Genomic DNA, 24,998 nt, shown 5'->3' on the forward strand with positions numbered 1-24,998 from the left:
GATTATGTGTTTAAGGTGCTTGGGGGGGGGCATCTGGTACAGGGGCAGGCTTCTAGGGAGTGAGTGCTCATTTTGTCATAGTGTTTTATGTCATTGGGTGGAGACCCATACAATGAGTGTGAAAGTGTACCCACATCCTGGGGAGACCTGGTGTTCTCAAACAGAGGGAATTGTATCTCTCGAGAAAATTAGGGCAGTCTAGTATGTCAAGTACTGAGCATTGTTGCTAGTATCTATAAATCTGGTCCATCAAGTTGTGAAGATTGATTGTCACTGTGGGCCCTGAGGGGAGAGGGAGAGAGGTATAGACTAGATGGAAGCAGGGCAACTAGGGGGTAATGGAAGTGCTCCACAAGATCACGTAATGATGGATATAGGACATGTTAATTTACACCAAATGTGTATAAACGTCTATAAGCTAAAATGTAAACCATAATGTAAGACATAAGGAAACCAAAAATTTTTAAATGTGTACAGTCTAAAATATAAATCATAATGTAAACCAAAGTGGAACTATGTTTGGTTGTTATGTTTCAAAATCTGTACATCAGCTGCAGCAAATATAACATGAACATGTAAAAAGATCATTGCTGGGGAAAGGGGGAAGGGGTTGATGTTGGATGTATGGGAGAAGCCTATATTGCATATGTGAATTATGTGATCTAACACTTTTTTGAAGACAAACTAAAAATTAGAAAAAAAAAAAAGAAAGGATGTAGACACTGAGGAAGAAATGAACGAAAGTGTCTTGCCACTGTACATACAGGGCAATACTTATTGCAGTGATAAAAGGCAAAACGTTAAAAACAAAGCTTTATAATATCTTACTTTTTATTTTTAAAGTTTACTTATTTCTCTCCCCATTCCACCGTGTTGTCTTCTCTCTGTGTCCATTTGCTGTGTGTTCTTCTGTGTACGCTTGCATTGTCAGGCAGCCCTGGCAAACTGTGTCTCATTTTTGTTGCGTCATCTTGCTGTGTCAACTCTCTGTGTGTGTGGTGCCACTCCTGGGTGGGCAGCACTTTTGTCATGTGGGGTGGCTTTCCTTGCAGGGTTCACGACTTGCACCTGGAGCACCCTTACATGGGATGCCCGTGCGTGGCATGGCACTCCTTGTGCACATCAGCACTGCATGTGGGCCAGCTCACCACATGGATCAGGAGGCCCTGGGTATCGAACCCTGGACCCTCCATATGGTAGGCAGATGCTCTATCAGTTGAGCCACATCTTCTTCCCTCTTACATTTTTTAATACACCAATTTATTTTTACTTTATTTTAGTATTTCTAAATTAGTATGTATTCTATTTCTAAACTTTAAACCCATCACTATATTTCAATTTCCTATTAATTGAATGTGGCAATGTATTAGGCTTCATTGTTGAAGAAGTTTTGGGCCACAGAGAAGTTCAACTATGGCAGGGGAGGAACACTGGTGTGGGGTGTTATTGATGGGGGCGGTGCAAATGGGTGGGAAGGAGTTCTCCAGGGCATGTAAATAGGGGACATGAAAATTTTCTGATATATGTTGGGTATTTTTACAGTAGTTACAGTTATAAATATCAACTGAGAGAGTACTGAATTCCTACCCAGGGGAGCTCTGTCACATTCCCCACTGGAACAGCAATAATCCCCTAAGTGCAATAGCAAAGACCAACAAGGAAGGATGGTCCAATAATGAACTCTTGATGCTGATAATTATGCTTATGAGCCTGTGTGCCTGAAATATGCATTAGACCTAGAGCTGCAGGGTGCCTAAGAGTTACCTCCTGAGAGCCTCCATGTTGTTCAAGTGTGGCCATTTTCTAAGCCAATCTCAGCATGTAAATGCATTACCTTCCCCCCAGCATGGGACATGACTCCCGGGGATGAGCTTCCCTGATGCCAAGGGATTACTACCAATCACTAGCTGGTGATGCAACCAGAAAGAGTCCTTGAATAAAAGGGCCAACTCAGACCAGCAGAATATCTCAGCCTACATGTAGGATCATGTGTTAAAAACTGCTTTTTGACCTTGTATAAAAGGGGGAAATGGCAAAGGTAAATGAGTTTATACGGCTAAGAGTCTTCAGAAAGAGTCAGGAGGTCATCCGAGGGGTCATGCTTACATGCACTTCAGCAGGACCCCAGAAAAAGCCAAAGTAAATACAACCCTAGGTACTGGTTCTCCTGAAGGTTATGGAGACCCACAGGGTATATGGTCATGGCAGATGGATTTGGAGTTCTATGCCATGTTGGAGGGTCCTACTTTGGAATTTGTGTTCCTGAGTATGATAGAACCGAACTCAGATGTGACCTTTCTACACATGCCTCTTCTGTCACTTTTAGTGAAACTGTTGGTGCTAGGGATGGTGTATACTCAGGGGACTTGAATCTCTGGACTGCCCATGTGCTAGCTGGGCCCTGAGCCTCAGCAGAGTTGCAACTCCTACTCTCTGATTCGTTGGACTAATCCAGGTCAGCTAAAAGGGAGGTGAAGATGGTCAACCACCACACCAGGGAATCAAGAGTGCCTACAGGCAGCGGACTTGGCCCAGTGGTTAGGGCATCCATCTACCACATGGGAGGTCCGTGGTTCAAACCCCGGGCCTCCTTGACCCGTGTGGAGCTGGCCCACGCACAGTGCTGATGCGCTCAAGAACTGCCATGCCACACAGGGGTGTCCCCTGCGTAGGGGAGCCCCACGTGCAAGGAGTGTGCCCCATAAGGAGAGCCACCCAGCGTGAAAGAAAGTGCAGCCTGCCCAAGAATGGTGCCGCACACACGAAGAGCTGACACAACAAGATGACACAACAAAAAGAAACAGATTCCCGTGCCGCTGACAACAGAGGCAGACAAAAAAGAACGTGCAGCAAATAGACACAGAGAACAGACAACTGGGGTGGGAGGGGCAGGAAGGGGAGAGAAATAAATAAATAAATAAATCCTAAAAAAAAAAAGAGTGCCTACAACTGCAAGCAGAAGAATTGCATCCATTATCCATGTGGAATCTAAGCCCCCTATTGATATAGAGGGGAAGTGGACATCATCATCCTAGGGTACACAGAATGGAGGAATAAAATATGGATTAGAGTGGACTTACTGATATTCTACTATAAAACTATTGTGACAATAGAAGAAATTGTAGCATTGAGGTGGAGAGAGTGGCTACAGTAGTTGCTGAGGGCAGGGAGAGGGAAGAAGAGATGTGATGTGGGGGCATTTTTGGGATTTTGAGTTGTCCTAAATGGTATTGTAGGGTCAGATGCTGGACTTTATATATCCTACCATAATCCACTGAATGTACTGGGGGAGAGTGTGACCTACAGGGTAAACTATTATCCATGTGGTGTAGCAGTGCTCCAAAATGTGTTCACTGAGTGGAATGAGTGTGCCACAATGATGGGGGAGGTTGTTGGTGTGGGAGGAGTGGAGTGGGGAGGTGGGGGCATATGGGAACCTCTTATGGTTTTTTGTTTGTTTGTTTGTTTATTTATTTATTTCTCTCCCCTTCCCCCCCACCCCGGTTGTCTGTTCTCTGTGTCTATTTGCTGTGTCTTTGTCTGCTTCTGTTGTTGTCAGCGGCATGGGAATCTATGTTTCTTTTTGTTGTGTCATCTTGTTGTGTCAGCTCTCCGTGTGTGCAGCACCATTCCTGGGCAGGCTGCACTTTCTTTCACGCTGGGCAGCTCTCCTTAAGGGGCGCACTCCTTGAGCATGGGGCTCCCCTATGCGGGGGACAACCCTGTGTGGCAGGGCACTTCTTGCGCGCATCAGTACTGCGCACGGGCCAGCTCCACACGGGTCAAGGAGGTCTGGGGTTTGAACTGCAGACCTCCCATGTGGTAGATGGACGCCCTAACCACTGGGCCAAGTCTGTCGCCTTATGGTTTTTAATGTAACATTTTTTTGAGATGTATGTATCTTTAAAAAAGTATAATTTACAAAAATGATGGGGGTTGGGGGTAGGGTGTGGGTTATATGGGAACCTCATGTTTTTTAATGTAATGTTCTTTGTGATCTATTATCTTTAATAAAAGAAAAAAAAAAACCAAGTCTTCAGATACTTGGGACAAGAAGTACCATGAGACCTGCAAAAGACTTCTGGCAGCCAAATGGGCAGCTTCTGTGTGGCAGAGCTACAGAGAGCATGGGTAGCATCAAGATTTATGCACCAAAGCCCAAACCCAGCTTTGAGAACAAGAAACAAGAAGGAAACAATCTCTAAGTAAGGTGTTCTTAACCTAGGGGTCAGTGAGATTGAATTGAAATTCAAAAAAACATTATTTTTGTGGGGATGTGTTGGTGCAGGTGTGATATATGTAATACAAAGTATAGTGGGAACTTAGTAAGGGCCCCTTGGTTTTCACCTGACTGGCAACGGGGTCCAAGGAACAAAAAAGATTAAGAAGCCCTGCTCTAAGTCATTAAAACACACACACACACACACACACACACACACACCTCTAAAAATAAATCAATCAACCTTATTTTGTAGGTCTATGTCTGGATTCTCTAATCTGCTCTATTGATCTATTTGACTATCGTTATCCCAGTACCACATTATCTTGATTGCTATAGCTTTATTTTAAATCTTGAAGTGGATATTGTAAATCTCCAAATGTATTCTTTTTCAAAATTGTTATAGTTATTCTAGATTCTTTGAACTTTGATAGAAATTTTTATTAGGATTATGCTGAATCTCTAAATCAATTTGGGGGGAAGGGCCATCTTGACAATCTTAACTCTTCCAATTCAGAAACCTGGTTTCTCTCTATTTTAAGTCATATTTGCTCTAGTTTTAGTTCTCTTAGCATTGCTGTATAGTTTTCAGTGTAGAGCTCTTGCTCATCCTTTGTTAGAGTTATTTCTAGGTATCTGATATTTTTGATGCTATTATAAATGTTTAGTGAAAAATGTATTTCCAATTGCTTTCTGCTAGTGTAAAGAAATAAATTTAATTTTTATAATTTACCTTGATTCTGCAACCATGCTAAATGTATTTATTAGTTTTCAGTTTCTTTTGTAATTCCCATAGGGTTTTTCTATGTACACAATCATGCCATCTGCAAATAATGAAAGTTTTTCCTTCTTCCTTTCCAATACATATGCTTTTAATTTATTTTCCTTGTCTTATTGCACTGGCCAGGACTTCCAGCAAAATGCTGAACAGAAGCAGTGTGTCAGTTATTAATTGCTCCAATACAATAATTGCTTATGAATCCATGGGTTAGGAATCCAGTGGAAAAAACAGATCCATTGTTATTTTAAGGACTATCATAACTGCACTATATGGGAAAAAAGAAAGAATAATCAGGTAACTTATGAACACAGATTTTGACTGTAAGTCCTCAGTGCTGGGCAGAGTAGGATGAGGGGAGAGAATTGCAAATGGTCTTTTCAGTTCATTGTTGATTGAGGAAGTATAGGTAAAACAATAAGGTAACAATTTTAAATGTACTATAGGACTGAGCAAATAAGTAAATGTGTTGATACTGTTGGGAGCCAGGGTTCTCACTGTGATAGAAAGGAAATCAGTGAAGCCTGTAGAGATAGATTGGAATTGGAGGTAAAAATATGAACTCATGATTCTGCCCTCCACCCCAGTTGGCTCCCTTGTCTGTTTGCTCATTGTTTTTGCTTGTTTTTTGTGCTCATTTTCTGCTCATTGTCCATTTTTTCTTTAGGAGGCACCAAGAACCAAACCCAGGACCTCCCAAGTGGGAGATGGGCACTCAACTGCTTGAGCCACATCTGCTCCCTGCTCATTTGTTTTTGCTCATTATCTGCTCATTGTTTTTCTTGATGTCTGCTCATTTTCTGCTCATTGTTTGTGTGTCTTCTTTAGGAGGAACCAGTAACTAAACCCAGGACCTCCCATGTGGGAGGCGGGTGCTAAAGTGCTTGAGCAACATCTGCTCCCCAACTCATGATTTCTTAACTATGAACATGTCTGTACTTATGTATGTGTATGTGCAATGCATATATAAATATTTGTGTGAGAATATTCACATGTGTTTGTACATGTATATATGTATATACATGCATGCATTTCCTAGCTCTGACCACTGAAAGGGCCCGGAAGCAGTGATATTTTAGGGGAATGAAGCACACTTAGTATCCAGATCTTGGTCTCTAATACCATTCCCCAATAAAAGGAGCCAGAAATACTTAGAGAAGTGGCTGAATCCAGCCTGCAATAGATAGGCACAATTTGAGCCTAGAACAGCTTGTTATGACAGTGAGTAAGGAAGTGCTCAAAAAAGTGATGCAGGAGTTATTTGAAGAGGTGCCCACTGGTCAAATATGAGACAAGTTGAATGGCCAAATGATTTTTGACAAGGGGGCAAAGACTACTCAGCTGGGGAAGACTAGTCTCTTCAACAAATGGTGCTGAGAAAACTGGATTTCCATTTGCAAAAGAATGAATGAAGGTGGACCCCTACCTCACACCTTATACAAAAATCAATTCAAAATGCATCAAAGACCTAAAAATAAGAACCAGGACTATAAAACTTCTTGAAGAAAATATAGAGAAGCATCCTCAGGACAGTGTATTAGGCAATCATTTCTTAGACTTTACACCCAAAGCACAAGCAACAAAAGAAAAAACAGTATAATCAGACCTCATCAAAATTAACAATTTTTGTGCCTCAGAGGACTTTATCATGAAAGTAAATGACAATCTATATAATAGGAGAAAATATTTGGAAACCACATATCCAATAATGTTTAATATGCCAAATATAGAAAGAAATCCTACAACTCAACAATAAAAAGACAAAGAGCCCAATTTAAAAATGGGCAAAAAACTTGAAGAGGTATTTCTCCAAAGAAGATATACAAGGTCCAAAAGCACATGAGAAGATATTTGACATCAACCATTAGGGATATGCAAATCAAAACCACAATGAGATGCCACTTCACATCCACTAGAATGGCTGCTACAAAAAAAAAAAAAAAAGGAAAAATTACAAGTGTTGGAGAGGATGCAGACAAATAGGAACAGTCATTCATTGTTAGTAGGAATGTCAAATGGGGCAGCTGCTGTGGAAGTCAGTTTGGAGGTTCCTCAGAAAGTTAAGTATTGTATTACCATATGACCTCGCAAGCCCACTTCTAGGTATATACCCAAAACAATTGAAAACAAGAATTTTAACAGATATTTGCACACCAATGTCAGAATGGCATTATTCACAATTGCCAAAAGATGGAAGCGATCTAAGTGTCCATCAATTGATGAATGGATAAGCAAAACGTGGTATATACACACACAATAGAATATTATTCAGCCATAGAAGGAATGAAGTTCTGCTATATGTGACAACCTGCCTGGATGTACCATGAAGCCATCATTTTGAGAAAAATAAGTCAGACACAAAAGGACAAATATTGTATGATCTCACTGATAAGAAATAATTAGAATAAGCAAACTCATAGAGTCAGAATATAGGCTACCAGAGGATGGGGTCGGGGTAGGGAATAGGGAGTTGAGACTTAAAATAAAGTTTCTATTTGGGACATTGAGAAAGTTTTGGTAATGGGTGGCGGTGATGTAGCACAACATTGTGAATGTAAATAACAGCAGTGAATTATATATTTGAATGTGGTTAACAGGGGAAATTTTAGGTTGTATATATGTTACTAAATAATTTTTAAAAAAATCCTTGAATTGTACAACACAAACAATGAACTAAGGACTACAGTTAATAGTTCAATTATAAAAACATGCTTTTATCAATTAACAAAGGAATCATGCCAACATAAGTTGTAAATAATAGGGTGGTATATGGGAATCCTATGTTTTATATTTACTATTTATTTTTAAAAAGATTTATTTATTTATTTCTCTCCCTTCTCCTCCTCACCCCTGTTGTCTATTCTCTGTGTCTATTTGCTGCGTCTTTTTCTTTGTCCGCTTCTGTTGTTGTCAGTGGCACGGGAATCTGTGTTTTTCTTGTTGCGTCATCTTGTTGTGTCAGCTCTCCATGTGGGCGGTGCCATTCTTAGGCAGGCTGCACTTTATTTAGCCCTGGGCGGCTCTCCTTACGGGGCACACTCCTTGCGTGTGGGGCTCCTCTACGCAGGGAACACCCCTGCATGGCATGGCACACCTTGCGCACCTCAGCACTGCACATGGGCCAGCTCCACACGGGTCAAGGAGGCCCGGGGTTTGAACCGCGGACCTCCCATATGGTAGAAGGACACCCTAACCACTGGGCCAAGTCCACTTCCCTATATTTTATATTTAATGTATGATTTTTCTATAAACCCAGAGCTTCTCTTATAAAAAAAAAAACAAGACAGGTTAAGCACCAAGATAATTAAGTATAGTAATGACTTAATTAAACTACTGAAAAGTAGGAATTCATGACTTTCTACATCTTAACCAAAAGTGAAAGTCCCAAATTAAGTTTTAAAAGTACTTTTCTACCCAGTAGAGATTGCACTGGAGGGTTAGGAGTAGAAGTTGTGAAACCAGATAGGGAGCTGCTGCAGTTTCCAAAGAGATGGAGGATAGATATCTGAATTTTAGGTGGTGGTGATGAAGAAAAGACAATGGACTGGGGCTGTATTTCAGGATAAGACTGACAGGATTTACTCATTAATTAAATGAGAAAAGAAAAGAAGGAGATGTGGTTCAGTTGATTGGTCTCCTGTCTCCCATATGGGAGGCCCTGGGTTCAATCCCAGGGCCTCCTGGTGAAGGCAAGCTGTCCCGTACCACTGCAGAGAGCTGAAGGCAGATAGCGAGTACAGATAACAAGGAAGGGGGGAGAATAAATAAATAACCTTTTAAAAACAAAAAGAAAAGACGGTATTAAAAGAGTCACCAGAGAAGGTGTAGCTCAGTGGTTGAGCACCTGCCTCCCACGCACGAGGTCTTGGTTTGCACCCCAGGACCTCCTAAAAAAAAAGAATCACCAGTACCTGAGTACCTGGTGGTCTGTGATGCCATTTATTGATAGAGGAAAGAGTTTGTGGCAGGATTTGGGTGGTGGTAGAGTGGGAAAGATTTTGTTAAATATCCAGGTGGAGACAACAAGTCGACTGTTGGCTATGTCAGTTGGAAGCTCAGAGGATGTTAAGGATGGAACCTGTAACCCTCCAAAGCAGACATTTTTAATCTCATGTCATAGTGAGACTCTAAGATGTAGCTTCATTTGCTCAAGGTTTTGAGCAACCCAGTTGAAGAGCTGGGTGGGATTCAAACCCAAGCTTGATAGGCTGTGGACCATCTCACCATTTCTTGCAGGACTAGGACTATAACTCCTATGTTTCTCCTATTGTTCTCAGAGCACTTAGCAAAACACTGAGAGCACAGCAGAAGACCAAGATGTACTTGTTAATTGATTAATTTGCCTTGGGATATCAGGGAACTCACAAAACTCCAAACCTCACATTTTATTTACACTACTACATTTGAAATATAGACTTGATCGATTGCTTTCTGGCAGTCTGCAGCATCCCAACTTGGGCAGAAAGTGAGCAGAAGCAGAGAAAACAAATCTAGTCCATCTGAGTCCCAGTCAATATGGGCCCTGAATGATTGAACCTGGCCATCTGGAAGTCTCTGTTTCACCCAATAAAGGCAAAACTTTTCGCCACTGCAGGTGTCATGGCCTACCTTCCTCTGCCCGTAAAGTAATAAAACTTCCTGGCCACCATGCTTGGACCATCAGAACTTACTTAGTCTTCTTGCATCCTCGCCTGGCCCCAGGAATGGTGCATCTGTGACCCAATTTCTACAAAAAGGAAAAAAATAAATAAATTAACAAAACCTAACCAAACCAGTGTGCTACGCCTGAGCACAATGAATCATCCAGTGAATCCTTTCCTGCCAGTTTTTATCCACTTGTTTTTCTCTCAAAGTCTTTTTCATTTGGCATTTTGTTTTCTAACAAAATTTAGTATCCTTTTTTCACTTCTCTGCCAGGACACGAGGTTATTTCTCTCCGGTGATGTGGGGGGCACAAACAAAAGTTTATCGTAACATTGCAAGGTGAGCCATTCACTGTGTTTGGGAAGAGCTATATTTTCCACCAAACATGATTACCACAGAAAGAGTCGCATCAAACTGCTGAAATGCCACAAGCCCCTCACTTTGGATCAGTATTAGGATTATCAGCCCTAAGGGTGTCATGCCGTAATTAAGGGACTGTGAAATGCTATATAAAGGCTCACAGCTGGCTGTACAAGGCAGCGAAATTGAAAGGCAGATTGATATCGCCAGGGGAGATCAAGTCTCCTAGGTCTGTGTTATTAAGGCCCGGTGCTTGCTGGAAAAGCGGCAAGTCTGTCACGAGTTAATTTCTGGCCCTTCTGTGGCCCTGGTGGTTTTCCCGTCGCGGGTCATAGCAGTGAAAGAATACCATTATTTCACTGGACTGGGACGGTGTGGGAGCGTCTGCCAAGGTATGATATGCATTTGTATGGCCGGTTCCAGTTCTTCGTATGGACATCCCTCAGTCATTGATTCTTACAGGGGAACAGAAGACAGCATTCAGAAGACAAAAGTTCTCTGTCTCACAGCCCCTGACTTACCTCAGCCCTCAGAGAAAGAAGAAAGCTCCATAGCTGCTTAGGAAGTTATTATCATGCTACTTGGAGCTCCCTGCTGTTCACATTGTCATTGAATCTCTGACAGTGTTATTTAGAAATAAGGGATAATCGCTACTGGTACATTGTGCATGAGACAGTAACCTGTTTCTGAGACAGGCTAAGAGCCAAAGCAAAGTGAAACCATTTAACCCATCTCCAAAGCTGTTTGTTGAGCGTGTACTACAAAGCTATAAAGATCATGACTATCATAGAGCGCAGCACAACATTAAAATGAGGAGTTTCCCTGGAGAGCAAAAAGAGTGATTCCCTTATGTCAACTCCACCTAGCACTCCTAAGACCTAAGAATAGGATAAGTGCCTGATTAGCTTAGGAGTAAATTTGATCATTTTCACTGTGCAACACTTTCCTCCAGACTGTGGGTATCTGCCAGAAGACCACAAAGATGTAGAATTTTCCCGAGTCTGGATAATCAGTTTTCCCAGCAGCTGAGCACCAACTTAACACATTCTCTGAAATGGCAGGGAAGGAGGGTGCATTGGGCAGCAAAATGGTTACCCAGATCTTGGTTGATTCGCTTTGTTTCTGAGCACAAGTGTCTGTGGCCACCACAATCCTAATCATTACGACCTTGAAAAGAACTTCGCTGTTTGAATTATTGACACATGAACTCTAAAATAATAACGTCTTATAAAACAACATCTTGAGGTATAAACAGGTCCTGCCTATCTCGTGGACTTACGACTAAAAGCTTTTAGGTCTATGAACTCTAAAACTATCCCTAAATAATCTGTTTTATGCGATTCTTAGTTTAGAATGCACAATTAGGCACTCGGTAAATGCTTTTTTATGAAGAAGGTGGATAAAAATCAATTTCTGATTATAAGCTCCTCAAGAATATGAGAAACCACCTCAAAATTATTGTAAATAACCCTAGTGTTTCAGTTCATATCTGTTTTTAAAAGTTGAGTGACGATAGACCTTGTTTCAAGGTCCAGCTAACCATTATGAGGCAAATAATGAAATGATAAACCCTATTGCTCTCCCAAATTCAGGGAAAAAAGTTCATTTTGTTTTCATGTCTAAAAGGTTGGAAAAAAGAATAAATCAGAAGCAATAGCATTATGGAGTTTTGGCAAATGGGTTTGATCTCATATGCCAGGTCTGTTTAATTATTAGTGCCTACCTGCCGTGTTGGGTTAAGAAAGAATCTGTGTGCCTTGATTATTTAATGACATCTACTGTGGGTATGGGAAGGAGGAGTGGGATATATTTCCGTGACTTGCACAGGAGGTATTTAGCTTTAGGTGTCTTTGCCAGAATGGAAAGAAATTAAGATGTGAGTTTCTGCATACTCAAGTAGTCATTTGGAAACCTGTTTATTTTTCCTTACTGATCATAAGATGGAGAGCAAACTAGAAACTCTAGTCTAAAGAATAAGTTTGGCTCTGAGGTGAAGCTCAGAGAATACCATGCAACGAAAGACCCAGATTCTCCTTATATATACTATATAGGTGATTGGCTGGAGTGGATAAATTTATATATAAATATATTATATATATTTATCAACTAATGGGATGGTTAAAGATGGCTGCAAATTCTTTGACACTCCTCTAATTAAGAAGTAGGGTCTATGCCCACTCCCCTTGAATTGTGGGTGGGTCCTTGCAGTCCCCCCAAAAGATACAGACAACAATAATAATAGACTGGTTAAGAGTTCAGGCTCAGGATCACCGGCTCTGATCTGACACTAACTGTGAAACCTTGGGCAAATTTTTAAACCTCTCTGTGCTTCTGTAGTCCTTGCCTAGAAAATGAGTATCATGATGGATGGTACTTATCTAATAGGTTGTTGGGAAGTTTAAAGGTGATACTGTGTGCATAGTGTTTAGAACAGGGTTTGGCACCTACTCGATGCTCAATAAATGGGCCATTATTATTATTATTATTTACAACAGGACTAAGTCCAGGTGCTTTAGGGGCACACAGGAGGGATATCTACCCAAGCAGTGACAGGGATCAGGAAAGACTTCTGAGGAGTCTTAAAAGGGAGAACAAATTTTAACCTGAGACATACAGGGTGAGGAGGAGTTGTTCTGGGAGGCTGGTGGTTGGGGGGCAGTGGAGGGAGGGGTGCGGAATGTAGTGAGTTCCAAAGAGTAGGAGCAACTTAAACTGAGTCCCTGGAGGCAGGAGAGAGCATGGCACCCATGCTGGACTTGACTCCAACTTCTGGTTCCAAACCCTATGGCATCATTTAGTCATTATTTAATTCCATAAGCATCAAGAGGTCATCGACTTTCTAAATTAGTTCCCACTTCTCAGGCTTTCAACAGTTTTCCATCATTTACTCTAACTCTTCTCTAAATGTCAACTACTCCTCTCTCTAGACAGGGACTATGCTGTTTTCAGCATCCTAATATGAGCCCAGGGAGAGTCCTACTCTGGCTTCATGGCCTGCTCTGGACTCCAGGTCCCCAGGACTTTTCTGACCCTTTGCGCTTTTGCATTCGTATTTTGAGGCCATTTACCCTCACTAGCCTGGTGGGGGTCAGTTCTTGACAAGTGATGACCTCATGCAAACACTGTGCAAACATTGCTAAATGGAAACAGTATAACTCATTTAATAACTTAAATGCCGTGTGGAGGCCTGCATGGATGAAAGGAATTAAAAACAAGATAAAATTCAGCCTGAGTAGTCAGGTCACTTACTCAAATCAAAGCAAATGCTCTTTACAAAATGGGTATCAGCTGATTCACTGATACCTCCTATAAGAGGGCAAAAGACGGTGATGACGGGATTGCACGTAAAAAGGATGCCATGAGCGAAAAGCCCTACACTTCAACCCAAATCACAGAAAGTGTCCTTTTGAAAATTGAGTCTTTCCTCAGTCTGCAGGAGGATGTAAGAAACTTTGCATCTCCTGTGATAATAAACTCCTGACCTTCTTAAAAGGGAATATGTGCAAATATCCAGCTGCACACACACACAAAAATAAGTTCTGGGTACCAAGGACTTCCGACGTACATTTGGAGAATAAATGCAAGAGCTTAACAGCTGAGCCAAGTGGGCACAGCCAGTTCTGGCTTCTGGAATGCCCCACACAGGGAAAAAGCCTCTCAAGACAGAATTAAATGCAGGTTACCAAGGGAGTAGGGAGCTGTGCAGACTTGAGTGACTCACAATCAGAAATAAGGACTAAGTTGTTTAATTTTGGAGAAATCTCTCCTAATTTTCTCAGATAATTGTCACTTCCAGTGATCCCTGCTCTGAACATTATTATAAATAAGCACACTGACTAATAAAATCCATATTAGAAATGGAGTATTTCAGTGGCAAATGGCTCTTAAATATCTATGTAACAAAATAACATTTATTAAAACATAAAAATGCATGAAAAAACCTGTTGCTTTTTCTGTTTGTTTGTTTGGGGGTGGTTCTCATTAAGCTACTACTTATAATGATAAAGTGCTCCTTGGAAATGAACAATTTGTAGAGTTTGAAATGCATGCTTCCAGAGTCTTAAAGCTTTCATGTTCTGGAGTTTCTCTAGGAAGCGGAATAATGGTGAGGCAGTTTATAAGGAGAATGACACCCCAGTGTTCTAAAGTAGACTAGTTCCAGAGATGTTACAATATCTTGGAATATAGGAGCTGAGTCCACTTTCTTGCTCCTGATAAATTTCATTCTATTCAGTAATTGTGGACAAATGACCACTGATGTTTGTTTCTTTATTGGGAGCTGGTAGAGAACATATGAAACTAGAATACCCTTTCAAGCCCTCATCATTTATTAAGGATAAGAGAGTCACAACGATCTTTCTTCCTTTTTAAATTTTCTATTCATAAAACCAATAAGAGAATGAGGTTAAAAATCTTGAGGAAAATATTAACCACAATAAAATAATGAATTGTTGTAGATTAGTATATCATGTAGTGCCTATTATGTGTTAGATCCTGTGCAGGGTTAGGGAAAGTAAAAAATTAATATGACAGATGCCTTCCCTATTTCATTAAAGACATTTCAGAGATGGGTTTGAAACAGAAATGACAGATTTAGTGAACGATGTAAAGTGGGAGGTATGGGAAAGGCAGGAGCCAAAGGGGACTCTGAAGGGTGATGGATGACTGGGTCCTGACGAAAGAGTGGTTAGTCCCCTCAGGTGTGGCCTGTCCTCAGCAGGTGTGAGTGGCAGCCACATAGGGTACTATGTTGAGGACGTCCCTTCTCCAGCTCACTCCTCCACACTGTTTGCATGGAAAGGCCTCCTACACACTGGGGCTGAAATGGTCATTCCAAGGGCTTCTTGCCATTTGTACCTTGCCTTCTTCCCCTGCTGGTGTACCAAGGTTTATCTCAGATAGCCTTCTTATTGATGATTGTAGAATTATAATACCATAAGTCAGAAGCAGTCACTAAGAACTGCTGTATATGGATGACTATTCCAAGTGCAGCTTATAGCAGAAACCATCAGGAAGAAGTTGACAAAGGCACAGTGATTCTCTAGTGCTGGCTCAGCTCATCAGCCATTCTGACTGAAGTAATTCTTTTCCTCCAATAATTTTTCAGTGGAATTCTGTTTATAAAAATGCTATGTTCTTCTTAAAGAAATTTAGAAACATAGAGATAGCACAGAGAGAAAAATAAGTATCACCAAAATCCCATGTTGCAGAGATAACTACAGTTAATATTTGGTTTCATTTTCTTCCTTATGCAGAGGGAACCCTAAGGTACCAGATTTCAGCAACCCATGAGATGAGAATAAAGTCCTTGCAGTTCCCATCTGAAAAATTAGAATGATGGCCTTCCTTTTCCAAGGGTTCCTCTCCCCACAAATTCTGGAAGATTCATAGTCAGGGTTGTATAAACATATGCAGTTCAGTCATTTTTGCTTGCCTGCTGGCACTCAAGCAGACAGTGGGAGTTCAGACTTGCCCTTGAAACTGACTCAGAAGCTACTGATTTTTGGAGACTCCACTCACAATTTCTTTCTACTCCCATCTCTATAAATTCCTCTCTCTATTTCTGCCAGCTACACAATATCCTTTAATTAATTCATTTTCTGCTTAAACCAGTCAAAAATGGATTCTGGGTGTTTAACTGGATACCCAGACCAATAGATGGGCTTTCCTCAAGATAAAATGTCTGGTTGAGTCCAACTGCCTGCTTCTATTTAGAATGAGGTGCTAAAAGCTTTATTGGAAGCTCTGTTGGCACAGAATACTTGCTTGATTGGCTTCACTCTAAGGTTCTTTTTTGTAGGGAGACCTTCAATGATCAGTGCCTGTAGAATTTTTTCTTTGGGGCTGGTTGGTTTCCCTAGATTCCCTAGAATCCTGGAGAGTCTTCCAATCTCCTGCCCGAGGGTTATAAGTTTAGTTTTCATCATTTTGAGAGCAAAGTGTGAGACGGGGCCAGAAACCTCACCCTTCAATAACACCCCTTCCACAGAGTCCCTCTCTTTTCATCTCTCATTCCTGTCAGTGTCCCTTCCTGCACTTGATCTCTGGAAAGAGTAAACTTAATGTCTTCTATTGGAGGGCAGAGGGGCAGGTGACACGGCACCAAGAAGAAAGGAAAATGTGCTAAGGGTCTGTAACTGCTTCTTACATAGAGTTTCAACCAGTTGTCCTCTTCCGGTTCCATTTGTAGACTAACAACCCCCGCCCCCTTCAGAAGTTCTTGGTTGTTCCAGTTCCTGAGCTTCTCTGACATTCTGTATTATGAAGCTGCTTACTTCTGGGCTTTCTCCACATCCAGTTGGGGATTTCAATTTCCTTGGAGTCTTTTAAATCAGTTACCACTCCTTAGGCCCCGTTAGCTTCGGATTCTTTTTCTGTTCCTCTTCTCTCGTTTTCTTTGTCCTTGATTTATCCTTTTATTTCAGGGGGTATTTGGGTAGTGGAGTTAAATTAGTATGTTCAATCCACCATGCTCAACTGAAAGACTATCTGTTTTAATTGCCAAATACTATTGTACTTAATGGATATTCTATAATTTATCTAAGCCATGACCTCTTGCTTGACATTTATACTTTTCCCCTCTTCTTGTATATCTTTAATAATGCAGCTGTAGAATTGTCTTGTGGGAGTGGCAAGGTTGTTGCATGAATAGTCCAATCTGGTGCACTCAGTCTGATCCAACAATGTAAACATTTTCTTTGGGTAATTTAGTATCTCTTGGATAGAAGCTGTCTTTCAGAATTCATCCTCCGGTTCTTCTCTTAAGGTAGTGCCAGAGGTGTGTGGGGTCCGTATCATATGTCCTCATAGTGGCAGGAAAGAGAGGGGCCTTGGATCCACACCCCCAGGTTCTTGACTTGAGGCTGTTTTCATCTTTGGGGGCTCTGCAAACAGACTATGCTGAGGCTGATGTCCAACTAACTCATGATCTATTTTTTCTTGACTTGTTAGTGTCTGCTGGTTCTTGCTGCTTGACTTGACCCTTCCCACCATGCTCTTACTGGCCCCATATTGTCTTGAGAGGCCTGGTTGCAAATCCTATTCAATCACTGACTTGAGTGACCCACCGTGAAGCCCCCAATCTCCAATGCCACACAGAAGCTGACAGAAACTGGGGGTGGCTTACTTCAGGTCTTTCTTCTGGTTAACCCTGACAAGCCACTAATATATTACTCTGCTGTGGCCACCTCAGGGTGATGCAATATCCTCTTGTAATTCCAAATAGGATACACATGTATAGCCACCTGGACTATGTTTAGCAGCAAGCAACTGAAGCTCAGCTATCAATCACTTAACATATTAGAATTTTGGTTGTTTTTTTCACATAACATGAAATCCAGGAATAAGTACTTCCTAACATTGTTTTAGCTGCCACCCAGTCTCTTTCTATATATCCAACTGCCATTCTTTAACATGCAGGATATTCTATTTCAAGTTTGGTGGTGTCATGGCAAAAAACATAGGAAAGAAGTAACACTTGTGGTATCTGTCCTTTCCATAAGAAAAGTAGATGCTTTCCCCAAAGCTCCCCACCTGACACTTCTGTTTACATATGATTGGCCAGACAGAGCTTTATGGTGGAAGGTGGTGAGAGAAAAGTGGGTTGGGAATGGGTGCTGTGTTAGCCAACCAAAGGTGTATGCTATAGGATTTCCCTTCTTCCCTATCTGAAATGGCTAATTTTATGTGCCAGCTTGGCTAAGGTTAAGGTTAGTGTTTGGTCAAACACTAGTCTAGATGTTACTATGAAGGCATTTTGTAGATATGATTAGCAGCTACAATAAGTTAACTTTAAATAAATGTGATTACCTTCAATAATGTGGGTGGGCCTTGTCCAATCAATTGAAGGCCTTAAGAGCAAGTACTGTGGTTTCCAGAAGAAGATATTTTGCCTAAGACTACATCATCTACTTCTGAGTTTCCAGCCTGCTGGCCTCCCCTATAGATTTTAAACTCAAGACTTGTCTTATTGGAATTTCCAGCATTACTCTTACCAGAATTTCCAGCCTGCCCTAAGGAACTCAAACTCAAAACTTCAACACCCCCTTTACTGGAATTTCCAGCCTGTGGACTACAGTATAAATGCTTGCCACCCCCCAAGCCACAGTTAAGAGTCAGTTCCTTAAAATAAATAAATACACACACACTTGTTGATTCTTTTCTCTGGAGAAACTTGACTATACTACCTAATATATCACCCCACTCTGGGGTGATCAAAAAATATAGATAACCTTGCCTGATGCCATTACGTCCTTTTTTCCAACAATCTGCTAGGGGGAATGGGCAGACTAGCCACTCCTTCTTCCTATCTGTCTGGGTTAATAACCTGTTATCACTTCTTTCCCAAGGTAGTATTCACCCTTTCCCCTCCCTTGGGGAAACCTAGAGTGGCTGTCGTGTATTATGGTTTATAGAGGACAGGAAAACACATTTAATATTGCCGAAATAGGATCTCTAACAAGCAAAATTAAACTATAGTGATGGAAATCAAACAGTGGTTGCTTCTCATGGGGGGGGGGTTGACTGGGAAGGGGCACAAAGGAATTTTCTGGGGTGATGGGACTATCTTGAAGGTATGTGGGTTCCATGGGTGTGTGCATTCATTAATACTCACTGAACTGTACAGTTAGGATTTGTGTTTCACCGTAAATAAATTATGCAATAAAAAGCATTTTTTAAAAGGGGAAAATAATCTCTATAACTCTTACAAACATCCTTATAATTAAATCTTTGAGTGCGATCCTAATTATTTCCTTAGGATAAATTCCTCAAAGTGGCTTTTTTTTGGTCTAAGGGTATGTACACTTTTAGGGCTTTTGATACATTTTGCCAAATTATCTTCCAGAAAGGTATTTTCCAATTTATAAGGCAACTAAAAATGTTTGAGAATAGACATTAGGATCTTAACTGCCATGGTTTCATCTGATATTTATCTGTACAAACACCAAATGAGATAATTTACTCAGAAATGTATAAAAATAACAGATCAATTATGTGAGAATTGCTAATCCTATATTTTAGATTGGGAAGAATGTATGCTTACTAAATAATTCATATAAGTCCACTAGGGATTAATTTCAGTCATAAAATCAGATATGCAGGAAATATAGCCTTATATGTTTTCTAAAACAACTTCATTTCAGTCTTGGAGTCCCTATTCCTCTCCACTCGCAGGAAAATCAACCTTATTCCTGCTTGGAGTTCACACTCAGGTCTTACGCAGAGCTAGGTCTTGGTGTGAGTGCTGGGGTGTACCTTCTTGCTCCTCAATTCTCAAATTCTGCATAAATAGCACATCTCCTTGCCCAAATGGCTGCTTCAAGTCCAGTGAGTGACTCAGCCACTTCAGTGCCACGCTTGGAGCACGTGGTTCTTTTTAAAGGGCTGCCTAACATCCAAGTTGCCAAGACATAACTTTCAGCCACTGCTCTCTGGGGTCTCACTACTTCTCTCGGGGCTTATAACTGTCTCTATCTTTCTCTCACCCCCACAAACCCACAAATCCCCTCCTAAGGGCTGAGGCTTTTGTACCTTATAAATCAGAAAGACTTGGAGATTTTTCTGTTTTCCACCCAACCATATCCTTTCCTTGGCACAATGAGGCAGAGCCAATCACCTGTTTGAATGGGAGTTGGGAGTGGGGGGAGGTTTGAAGACAGAAGGAAAACATGGGGAGGAAAAAATTAGATTAACATTTCTCAAATATTCTTCAAGTCACACAAACAATAATACAGCAAACTACAGGTACTCTGTGGTGCGTCTCTTAGATTGACTTATATAGCAGGATATTTTAAGATATTACCTAATAAATTTTCTCTTATTGATGATTTGTGGTTTTATCTTTAAGACTTTTCTGCCTTTAAGACCCAAGGTTTAGGTTTACTGCCCAAGATGGAGAGAAAAACTCTACCCCATATGCCTCTCATATTCCTCCGAAAAAAAGAAGTCTTTGTTCAATTTTAAATTTGCAATTAGAATTCTTGAAGTCCATTGGGAGGCAACAGTCCTGAAAAACATCATTCTAAGAGACAACTGTATTTTCTCAGGTCTCCCAGACCTGAGGTTTCACATATTAGGGAAGCACAGCTCAGAGAAGGGTTCTGGTTACGATATAAGGAAAGTCCTCTGCCCACAGGAAGAACAAAATCCTTTGCAGGGCTGGACAGGACGAGGACCCCTTGGTGAGGCAGGCAGGGAGTCCGATGAGGAAATCCCATTAGCTCACACAACTGGAGAGGAGTATCTGGGCTGAATCCAGAAAAGCAGACTGGGGTCACTCTAACCGCTCTCTCCACCCCACACCCCTGCTTTTCCCTCTGTCGCTCCTCAGTGTGGCAAAATGGCCGCCTGCAGCTCCGTTTCTCTCATCCCCACAGCAACCCCAGCAATTTCTCCATCAATCTGGGTGAAAGCCACAGGGCCAAATCTATTTGTGCTGACTTGGGTCACATGCCCCTTTCTGGGCTAAGGAAATAGATGCACTCCCTGACCAGACCTGGGTCACATGCCGGCCCAAAGTGCACGCAGTGAGAGAAGTCCGGGGTTCCGCGACCAGGAGGGGCAACGAATGCTGAACTGGCAGCTGCCACAGAGGTCCTCCCGGGCGAGAGTCCCGAGTTCAGTGGCTAGGAAGTGGCCGACGTGGATTTTAATTTAGGACTGCGTTCCCAAACAGGCCCTCTGGTGGTCTGCATATGAATACAGTTTCCACAGATGGCTGCCATTTCACCAGGCAGCAGCTTAGACACCAGAAGACTCCGAATCCATCCAAAGAGGAATAGCACCCAAATATTCAACCGATTGACAGCACCGTTATGGGGAGCTGCTGACAGGAAGCTTTCACCCATGCACGTCTAAGTTACCTCTGCAAATGGAGGTGCAGAGAACTCTGAGAAAGGAGGTGAGAGTAAACCTCCTAACTGTAATCCCTTCCATCCTGGAACCAAATTGCCGACTGCTCGGGTACCAAGCCCCAGCACGTGGGACTGGTGTGAGCACGGCCTCCTCTGCTGCCCCTTTGCCCCTCTGTGCTGGAAGTGCTAAAGACAGGGAAATGGACAGCGGCAGGAGGGACAGGGATGGCAGGAACAAAAGGCAACAATTAACCCTCAGATAAGCACAATTTGAAATAACTCAAACCTGAGTACTTTTAAAAGGAGGGATAAATTTCTGAAAGGAAGCAGGGAGAGAGCAGCAACCAAGGTTAAAAGCGAAAGTTCGTGACCATCTCTGAGGCTATGAGTACAGAATCCATCTTCCCTCCTTCCCCCACCACCTCCATGGACCTGAGTATTAGTGGCAGAGAAAATCAGGCAGTCAAATAATTACTGAAGATCATGTCTCTAAAGTGGTTGGAAAAATAAATAAATAAAGTGGTTGGGAGACCAGTATCATCTTGGACTGCTTTGGGAGAAGCTGGCACAAAGCAGCATCCCCTCGTGAGGCAACAGGCTTCACCTTGGCATAAGCCTGCCCAATCAAATGCTTCTACTTACTCCTGGCTGGTTTACGCCCTCTCCTCTCATTCCAGAAGGAGTTACCTCAGCTCCGCCTAGGTGCTATGCTGTTCCATATGGACCACCTCACTAAGGACACATAAAAATGCCATGCTCAGCATTAAGCAAAGGGTTTACATTGCTAGCTTGCAACCTTTGCAACCTCGATCTGAAATGAAGCCTCCTTATTCTGTATACAGCACTGCTGGTGCATTGTAAATGGCTGTAGGCCTGATTTCCTCCCTCTGTCACTTTTTAGTTTCAAAACTCTTTCCAAATAGAATTAAGCTAAAAGAAAATGCTGGCTTGCACTTTTTTTTTTTCTTTTTTAGGGTGAGTGGTGGGAACAGAGATCTTTGGAAACCAGTTCAGACGACTTGGTATACAATTAAATGGGTGGCTCCTATTTGCCTACCATCTGCAATTTTCCAATTTCTTTTCCAAGCCCAATGTCGCTTAGTTCCTACCGATACGAATAGAGTGGAAAGAGTGAATGGAAGCCAGTAAGCTCCATTACTTTCTGGTAATGCCCAAGCAATTCTTAGAAAAGCCACTATAGTATCACAGTACTCTCAATTAATATGTATTGACCTTGAAAACCATTTTAAAAAATCTATACTTACCAGTAATAATATTGATGACTTCATCTATTTTTTTTTAACTGATATGACCTGCTATAGAGAAGACATTTAACTTTAAATTCTTTCTCCGTCTTCACAAGGTCAGGCTCACAAGTTGCAGGGAACAGGAGCCTGACACTAAAGTTCACTGACCCGGGAAGTGATTAGCTTCCTGACAGTCCCCCTGGTTTCTGTTGCTCCCCCTTAAGGGAACAAGGAAATTTAGGCATGTGCTTTGGCCAATATGACTAGGACATACCAATGAATGGATTTTTAAAACCCTATTGAAGGGAAGCAGACTTGGCCCAGTGGCTAGGGCGTCCGTCTACCACATGGGAGGTCCGCGGTTCAAACCCCGGGCCTCCTTGACCCGTGTGGAGCTGGCCCATGTGCAGTGCTGATGTGCGCAAGGAGTGTTGTGCCACGCAGGGGTGTCCCCTGCGTAGGGGAGTCCCACGTGCAAGGAGCGGGCCCCGTAAGGAGAGCCGCCCAGCACGAAAGAAAGTGCAGCCTGCCCAGGAATGGCGCTGCACACACGGAGAGCTGACACAACAAGATGACGCAACAAAAAGAAACACAGCTTCCCGTGCCGCTGACAACGACAGAAGCGGACAAAGATCATGCAGCAAATAGACACAGAGAACAGACAACTGGGGGGGGGGGGGGTGGAGAGAAATAGATAAATGAATAAATCTTTTTAAAAATGCATTTAAAAAAACCTTATTGAACACCTACTGTGTTCAAACCACAGGACCAAGGACTTGAAGAAAGTTCCTGTCATGAGTGATTTGTTGTGTTTAAAGGTGGCGTTGTTTTCAGGTCTTGTTTATCATATTATATGACGTGCAGTACTAACGTGAGGGTTATTTGTTGAAAAACATGGTAAAAAGAACATAGAACACTGATATGAATTGAATTGTGCCTGCTCCCCACCCCCCGAAGTCATGTTCAAGTCCTAACCCCCAGTCTTATGAATATGATCATATTTGGAAATAGGGTCTTTGAGGATTTTATTAGATAAGATGAGGCAAACTGGATTAGAGTGGGCTCTAATCCAATATGACTAATGACCTTATAAGGAGAGGAAATTTGGACACAGACAGACAGAGAAGTCAGCCATCTGATGGAGGCAGAGATTGAGTTAAGCCACAAGCCAAGGAACTCCATGGATGTCAACACCCCACCAGGAGGACCCTGCAGACTTGAGAGGGAGCACAGCCCTGCTGGCACCTTGATTTAGACTTCTGGTCTCCAGAACTGTGGGACAATAAATGTATGTCATTCCCAGCCACCCAATTGGTGGTGCTTTGTTGTGACAGCTCTAGGAAGCTAAGACAAACTCTTAAGCAGATCTGCATTTTGAACCCCAACCCAGTTCCCTTATCAGCTCCATGACCTTGGATCTGAGTCTTAGTTTCCTTGTCCATGACTTCACACTAATAATCCCTAATCTTCTAACTTCACAGGGTTGTTGGGAGAAAAATGGGGTCACAAAAATTGGCACAAATCCTTGTTCCTGTTTTCTTTTCTCCACCATACTCTTCCTGTGGCTGCTAGCATCAAAGGCAAGGAATCATGCCACCAATTCCTGCTGAAGGCATCACTGTGGTTCATACACACACACACACACACACACACACACACACACACACACAAGGTGTTGCTCACCGTGATTGCACCAAAGCTTCTGATATCAAGGATTCTAACAAGGACACGGTCTCCACCATTGCCAACACTTCTGGAACCAATGCTGCTGACCCCTGGCACTGGAGCTTTTTTTTGTTTTTCTTCCCTTTATTGAGTAGGAAGGTGACTGAGGGACAAGACACAGGGCTACATCCAGGCTCATTTCTCTACTATGCTCAACCCCCACACATCACCACCATTCTCTGTTCCCATGAGATATTTTACAGATAGGAGAGGCCTTCCTGCAGATTAGCTCATATGTAAGAGGGGACCTAGTCTCTCTTTGCTTGTTTTCCAAGTGCCTAGTACAGCTCCAGGCACAAAGTAGGAACACTATAAATATCTACTGAAAAAATGAATGAAGTTGGTTTCCTCTTACCCTTTATGCATCACAAAGTATATGGATATGAGTGGAATCACAAAGGAGTTACACAACCCACTCCACCTCCCCATGTTCAAAAACCAGCCAAGGTCCACTTGAATTTTAAGAGTTTATCATGTTCATGATACAGTAATGGAAATGGTCAGGTTGACAGGGGGAAGGGTGTTTATTTGCTGGTTCACTTTTTGCTTTCCTTTGCTTATCTTTACATCCTCATTCAGTCTCTGGTCAACTGTTAATCTTGGTTCCAAGCTCCTTTCCCAACATTTTCCATTTACTGGCAAACTGCACCAGAATGCAGACTCCCTGTTCTCCAAATGGGCCAACCAATGCCTTGCCACAGTATCATTGCCTGGGTTTTTGTTCCACCTGTCAGGGTAACTTTGCCCCATTTGTGTGCCAAGTGAAACGTCACTCATCTTTTGAATGTCTTCCTCTGTGAAACTTCCCCTGACACTCTTTACCTCCTGCTCCCATTAGGATAATAACAGGTCTCTGTGTTCCCATAGCTGTTTGTTCATTTGGCCAGCATAATGCTAGTTATCTGTTAATGTTTTTATGTGTTTATCTCATTCACTAGATTGTAAATTCCCCAAGAGCAAGGAACACATCTGATTCACTAGTGTGGCCAGGGCCTTGCACATCATAGGTGTTCTAGATGTGTGCATAAGAATGTCTTTGAAACAGAGGAAACTAGAAAACAATATAGCCAATTAGTGCCCATCCCCTCCTCCCTCCACATGTCACACAAACACAAACCACACACACACATACTAAGTGAGCCCTACTTTAAAAGCCTAGCATGTTTATGATC

At 42.1% G+C, this 24,998-nt stretch overlaps 1 protein-coding gene across 3 annotated transcripts in view; it reads right to left on the minus strand.

Moving 5' to 3' along the window:
• The window catches only part of ZNF521 (zinc finger protein 521), a 936,466-nt gene that overhangs the window by 503,977 nt on the left and 407,491 nt on the right, over positions 1–24,998 (minus strand). For all 3 annotated transcript variants that reach the window (XM_071208506.1, XM_071208505.1, XM_071208503.1), the window contains one exon: positions 9,668–9,723. Coding sequence is in view for 1 of the 3 variants with exons in the window: in XM_071208503.1 (XP_071064604.1) it covers positions 9,668–9,723 (56 nt within the window). In the remaining 2 variants the exon portion in view is untranslated. The remainder of the gene's footprint in view (positions 1–9,667; positions 9,724–24,998) is intronic.

This window comes from Dasypus novemcinctus, chromosome 16, assembly GCF_030445035.2.
Source record: "Dasypus novemcinctus isolate mDasNov1 chromosome 16, mDasNov1.1.hap2, whole genome shotgun sequence".
Taxonomy (NCBI): domain Eukaryota; kingdom Metazoa; phylum Chordata; class Mammalia; order Cingulata; family Dasypodidae; genus Dasypus; species Dasypus novemcinctus.